This window comes from Propithecus coquereli, unplaced genomic scaffold (genome assembly GCF_000956105.1).
Source record: "Propithecus coquereli isolate 6110/MARCELLA unplaced genomic scaffold, Pcoq_1.0 Scaffold757, whole genome shotgun sequence".
NCBI lineage: Eukaryota > Metazoa > Chordata > Mammalia > Primates > Indriidae > Propithecus > Propithecus coquereli.
The window spans coordinates 592,554-599,148 of record NW_012153696.1 but is presented as its reverse complement, the minus strand read 5'-3'; the positions used below and the strand labels follow the sequence as shown (position 1 = coordinate 599,148).

General features: G+C 60.0%; 1 protein-coding gene across 1 annotated transcript; it reads left to right on the top strand.

The window, feature by feature from the left end:
• Window positions 1-743: 743 nt before the first annotated feature.
• ACTRT2 (actin-related protein T2) lies at window positions 744-1,880 on the top strand. Its single transcript, XM_012662208.1, has one exon. The coding sequence runs from the start codon at window positions 744-746 to the stop codon at window positions 1,875-1,877; it is 1,134 nt and encodes a 377-aa protein (XP_012517662.1). The 3' UTR covers window positions 1,878-1,880.
• Window positions 1,881-6,595: the final 4,715 nt, after the last annotated feature.

The following is a 6,595-nucleotide window of genomic DNA, read 5'->3' as shown; positions in this document are numbered from 1 at the left end:
CGTTGGGGCTCCCAATCCTATGGGCCACAGGATGTTGCTCCAGACCAGCACCTCGGGGTCTGCAGAGAGGAATGAGGGGCCCTGACCTCAAGCCAGAGCAGGGACATGCACCTGGAAAAAGAGCCAGCCAGCCTGGAGTCTACCTGTGGGACAAAGAGCAAGGATCAATGGGATAGAGGGAGAAGAAATCCCCGAGGGCTTCCTGGAGGAGTCTGCATTCGAAAGAACATTTGACAGACCTACTGGCATCACCCCTCCAACCTGGTGCCTGGTTCATTCCCCTAGCAAAGGGAAGCATTGTTTGTCATCCCACAAACAATGGGAACAGAGAGGCTGGTTCTGTGAGCTCTACCCAGGCTGCTCTGCTCTGTCCACTATCAGGCTAGGCCTCTGCCTTGGGCTGCGGACTTATCAGCACTGCCCGAGTGCCTGCCTCACTCAGCATCTCATCCTGCAGGGAGCACGGGCTTGGCCCCACCCACTGAGGGCCTCTTACGCTGGCTGGGGACAATTGTTGCCTTGGCTCGATTGTGACCTATCGGACAGCCTCCCTGAAGAGGCCTGGCAGGGCCTGGCCCCCGGAAAGGTGAGCCGATCGGCCGCTGAGGATGGAGGGCTCTCGGGCACTGTGCTAGCCCTGCCTGCCAGCTGCCCCGAGACCGCAGAGTCCCCTATCGCGTCTCAGAGTGGCCTGCGTGGGCGCTGTCTTTATTTAGGTGAGGCTCAGGAGTGAATGCTGCAGAATGTTTAACCCACACATACTGGATGCTCCAGCTGTGATTTTTGACAACGGGTCGGGGCTCTGCAAGGCAGGCCTTTCTGGAGAGATTGGGCCCCGGCACGTCATCAGCTCTGTCGTGGGGCACCCGAAGTTCCAGATGTCCTCGGCGGGCGCCAATCAGAAGAAGTACTTTGTGGGGGAAGAAGCCCTGTACAAGTACGAGGTCTTGCACCTGCACTACCCCATCGAGCGGGGCCTGGTCACGGGCTGGGACGACATGGAGAGACTTTGGAAGCACCTCTTCGAGTGGGAGCTGGGCGTGAAACCCGGCGACCAGCCCGTGCTCATGACGGAGCCCTCCCTGAACCCGCGGGAGAACCGCGAGAAGATGGCCGAAGTCATGTTTGAGAACTTCAACGTGCCGGCCTTCTACCTGTCGGACCAGGCCGTGCTGGCGCTCTACGCCTCCGCCTGCGTCACAGGCCTGGTGGTGGACAGCGGGGATGGGGTCACCTGCACTGTCCCTGTCTTCGAGGGCTACTCCCTGCCCCACGCGGTCTCCAAGCTCTACGTGGCGGGCAGGGACATCAGGGAGCTGCTCACCCGGCTCCTGCTGGCCGGCGGGCGGTCCTTCCCCTGCCTGCTGGACAAGGCCCTTGTGGACGACATCAAGGAGAAGCTGTGCTACGTGGCCTTGGAGCCGGAGAAGGAGCTGTGCCGCAGGCCGGAGGAGGTCCTGCGGGAGTACCGGCTGCCCGACGGGAGCGTCGTCAGCATCGGGGACCAGCTGCACCAGGCGCCCGAGGCCCTGTTCGCGCCCGAGCAGCTGGGCGTCCAAAACCCCGGGCTCTCCAGGATGGTGTCCGGCAGCATCACCAAGTGCGACGCCGACATCCAGAAGATCCTCTTTGGGGAGATCGTGCTGTCTGGGGGCTCCACCCTGTTCCGGGGGCTGGACGACCGGCTGCTCAGGGAGCTGGAGCAGCTGGCTGCCAAAGGGACCCCCATCAAGATCACGGCTCCCCCCGACCGGTGGTTCTCCACGTGGATCGGGGCCTCCATCGTCACCTCTCTGAGCAGCTTCAAGCAGATGTGGGTCACCTCTGCGGACTTCAAGGAGTTCGGGACATCCGTGGTCCAGAGAAGATGCTTCTGAGGGTGCCGCACGCCAGCGGCGAGGGAGGCTGCGCCCGGCCTTGGAGGAGGCCCAATAAAGACAAAGTCATGGAGAGTTCGGCCTGTCGGCTCCGTTTGTTCTTCCTCCTTTCTCCCTGGGAAGCCCCGGCTGCGAGTCGAGGCTGTGCCCACGGCCAGCTGCATTTCGCGGGGCCTCCGGCAGGGTGAGCGAATGTGAGGCCGGGACAGCAGGTGCGTCCCTGTCCAGGCTCTGCGGGTCCTCCCGGGCGCCCCCCGCCCAGCACGACTGGGCTCGTGCTCTGCCTTCATGAGGCCAGGGGGCCCAACGGGTGGAGCGGCTGTCCTTGCAGATGGGGACGGTGGGAGCAGAGGTCACCCTTTGTTTAGGGCTCTCTGAGCCCGGAGCCGCTGCTCCCAAGAGCACCCTCGTTTGGGGTTAAAATACTGTAAACAAAGTTAATGGCCATCAGTAGAGTAACGGCTGGATGAATTTTGCATAAAGGGAATTTTTCCACATGGATGTGGTGGAATTCTCCTAAAATGTTACTGGGAGAAATGGAAAATACAGAGAAGTCTTTATAAAATGACCCCCAGCCCCCGCGCCTTTTTTGGGTAAAGAAGCGGCGGCGCTTCCCCGTGTCTGTGTGCACCCGTGCACGTGTGTACATACGTGAGCGAGGGCTCCGCGCGGCTCTGGGCACGTGGAGAGAACAGAAGGGTCCGCGCCGCAGGCCGGAGGGTGCTGGCAGGGTACGGGGGTGAGAGGTGACGCGGGAGGAAGGAAAGAGGGGAAGAGGGAAGGAAAAATGGGAAACAAAGGGCTCTACTCAGGAAACTCAGCCCGATCGAAGTAAATAAACCCATTGATCTAAAACCGCGTGTGGGAACTCAGTCCTTGCAGGGGTGTCTCCTCCGTCCTTTCCCTTCCGCCCACCTGCGAGGAGTTTGAGGCGAGCACGTGGCTGATTTGAAGACGACGCAGGGTGGGGTCGTTTTCATCCGCTCTGTCACCCTCTGTCCTTTCACTGGTGTGTTTAGACTGTTCACGTCTAGAGCAGTCAACACGTCGCACCCGAACTCTGCCGCTCTGCTGTTTTCTGCTTGTTTCTTTTTCTCATTCTTGTTTCTCTTTTCTTACCTCCCTGTGGGTTATGGGCGTTTTCAGGGCTGCATCTTGGTTTATTTAGCGTGTTTCGCGCGTATTGCTCTGTGTAAGTCTCATCGCGGCTGCCCTGGGTGTCACGCTGCATATTCGCACGTACGGGTGACGTCACAACCCACCGGCAATGACATCTTCCCGCTCTGAAGGTAAAACCTCACTCCTGTCTAAGACCCTTCACCCTCCTCACTTTTAAAATGTAATTGTCACGTCTCCTCTGTGTGCACCGAGCATGACATCAGTCGGCGCTAGGACTTTTCCTTCAACCGTCAAACGTGATTTACGAAATTCATGAGAATAGCCCACCGTATCTGCCCCGTTTTTACCTGATCCGATATTCTTTCGTCCTTTCTGGAGTCCCCGGCCGCCGCTGCTGCTGTTTCCATTGTGTGCGGGGAGCTTCCTTCAGCCGCCCGTGAGGATAAGCTCACTGGCCAGGAACTCCCTCATCCTCCTCCGTCTGCGACTGTCTCCGTTGCTCCTTAGCCCCTGAGGGACGTCCTCACCGGGTGGAGAATTTGCAGTTAGCAGTTTTCTCTCGGCATTTGCAAAATGCGCTGGTTTCTTGGCCTCTGTGGTTTCGGATCAGGAATCCTCAGTGTTCCGCTGTGCAAAATGTGGTGGTTTCCCTCATCTCTCTGGCTGCGTGCGAGAGGTTTTCGCCATGTTTAGATCTCAGAGTCTAATGATAACGTGTCGATGTGGATTTATCCCGCCGCCTTCTTCCCCTCCGCGGTGCTGGGTGAGGCCGGGATGCGCGGGCACTGAGCGGGGCTGAGGCCGGGCTGGCGAGACGCGAGAGGGAGACCGCTCAGGCTCCTCGCTGCTGGGGGTGCGGTGGGGGAGATAAGGGTGGGGTGTGTTGGGTGGTGTGGGAATGGGCCGCAGTCGGGTGCTAGACCAACTCCCCACTCTCCCCGCCGAGACCACAGAGGTGCGGTGCGGTTTTCCCGCCTGCATCTGTCTGGAGTAGGGAGAGTGTCCCAACAGCTGTCCGCTCCTAAGCCGCCCTTGCCCCGCGGGAGCAGGCTTTCTTGGAGCTGTTTTTGTCTGCGCCTGTTGGAGACTTTGGGCTGGAGGCTCTGAGCACCCCATTAGATACATATGGGAGGCAGTAAGGAAAGCTGCGGAACCCCAGGTCCCCAGGTCCCCAGGCAGCCTCCCGAGTCTCCCCCGTGTGTGTGGTGTTGTATCCAGGGCTGTCGTCTGTAAGCGGGAGAACCTGGGAGGGATGGGGCTCTCGGGTAGTGTTTGCACGTCTTCCTGTACCTCCCAAAGGTTACAAGGGGATGGAACCTGCTCCCACCGGCAAAGCCCTTCCTGTTGGGGTCACTAGGTTTTGTGGTGACAATGTCAACGCTCAGAAGCTGCAATGCTCCAAGGCCACACGGAGTTGGGAGCAGAGCTGAGCCCAGAGTCCCAGTCCAGGACTCTTTCTCCTTTGCACACTTTTTCAATACCCTGCGCCACCTGAGGCTGTCCCCACGTTACTAAACTAGACCACAAACAAAACAGCAACTGAAACAAAACTTTTTTTTTTTTTTCAATTCAGGATACTCTGCTTCTCCTCTTGTGGTGTCTGCTGCTACCACTGCGGTTGCTGCTGTGGGGTGAGAGCAGTGGTGGTGATGGTGATGACGATGATGATAGTGGTGATGGTGATGATGGTGATGGTGATGATGGTGGTGTTGGTGATGATGGTGATGATGGTGGTGGTGGCGGTTTTCTGACCACTAGGTCTTCCCTAGCACTGTGTCCTTCCTGGGGCACTGCAGTGAAGAGAAAGTAAGCAGCCCCAAGTTCCTGCCAGAGTCCATGGCAAGAATATTATAACCAAGCTGGCTTCCAATTCCGGCTTCTTTGCGGGGGTGGAGGCAGGCGCGCTGTGTCCGTGAGGGAGGAGGAGTCGGGGCAGCTGCAGGTCGGCCTTCGCCTCTGCAGCTTGACCCTCCTTCAGCCTGGAGGTGTCTAACGTGAAGACCAAGGCTTAGGGCTGGGCGGGGCTGAGTCCTGGAGGAGGAGAGACAAGCCTCCCTCTGGCTTCGAACTGCTCCCGCCCTGCCAGGAGCCCGCAGGAAGTAGCCTGAGCCCAGTTCCCTATTTCTAGGGTGTGGATTCCCACTCCCCAGACCTTGTCAGAGGACTCCTCAAGCCTCATCCCAGCCCCTTCCAGCCCTCTGGTCCTGAGCAAGATCTTTCCGTGAAGCAACGTTTGGATGTTGCAGGCCGTGAGCTCTGCTGGAGGAGTTCCTGGCTCAAAACGTCAGGCAGGAGAGGGTGAGGATGTGGGGTCAGAGAGCAGGGAACACATGACCTGGGGCTGTGAGACCGACCTAGACAGTGTCTCTGTGGGGACAGAAGCTGCCAGCTTCCCCTTTTGCCCTGAGGGCCTCTCTCCCGGCCAGTGAGAAGTGGCTGCCTGTGTCTGCAACATCAGCCTGTGTGACTTTGGGGGTCCAGGCCCCTCCCGGTGCCTGGCCCCGGCTCCTGTGAGTGCAGGGACCCTCTGCCACCCAGGCTAAGGGTGAGGTTGGGCGGGATGCTGAGGAGAGGCTCCTGCCAGACCCCAGCGGAGGCCGCGGGGGGGTCTGGAGAAGATGGTGCGACTGTGTCTGCCCCAGCGGCCACACTGCAGAGCCCAGCCCTTCTGGGTCCTGGAGAGGGTCCTCAGCCTCGGTGTGGCCGGGACTGAGGTCAAGGTTCCAGGAATCCACAGTTGGTCCTAATGGAGGGGCCAAGTGTGGCCAAGAACCCACAGGGGCTGCTGAGGAATGGGACATTCACAGGAGGCTCCACGCTTGGCGCAGCTGGAGCCCGGAGGCCCCTACTCTGAGCGGTGAGTGCTTCTCTTTCAGCTGTTGTCCACCTTCCCAGGTGACTACGGGTCACCTGTCCCACCTATGGGGAGCTCGGTACAAATGCTTCTCCCAGGCAGGCGCTGGTCATCGCAGGTGGACCCTGTGGGCAAAGCTCTGGTTTCTGCTACAGCCGCAGCTGCCAACCCTCAGCCTGGAGCACCCATGAGGCGGTCCTGGGCTTGGACCTCAGGTGGAGTGGGCAGAACACCCCCGGCAAGGAAGCCCCTGAGCTGTGTCAGCACAGGGCTGCGTGCACAGGGGCGTTTCAGCCCCGGCTTGAGGAGGCTCTCAGAGGCTCGGGGAGAGCCTCTGTAGCCCCGGCCCCATGACTCAGGCACAAAGCTGACCTCCGTGGACGGCTCTGACCACTGCACACACTCACCTTCCTCTCGTGAGGGCTCAGTCCCACCAGCTTGCGAGGCCAGAATTTACCGCCAGGGTCACTGCTGACTCTGGGGGCCAGTGGCGGGACAGTCCACGCAGGGCGGGGCCCTGGGGCCCCCTTCGCCTCTGCTGCCCTTGAGCCAGTGGGCAGGGGAAGCCTCTGAGCCTCCTCACCTGCAACCCGCCTCCCAGCCCCCACCCTTCCCCAGACGTGGAGACAGGGCCTCCTTGACCAGGATGGTGAGGGCAGGGCTGGGCCTCACCGGGTGTTAGGAAACCAATGCAGTGATCCGAGTCCCCCTGTGCCAGCAGGGGAAACTTGTAAACCAATGAGCT

What these genes read in the sequence shown, in the direction of transcription:
- ACTRT2 (XM_012662208.1), top strand. Translation starts at nt 744, where the DNA reads ATGTTTAACCCACACATACTGGATGCTCCAGCTGTGATTTTTGACAAC.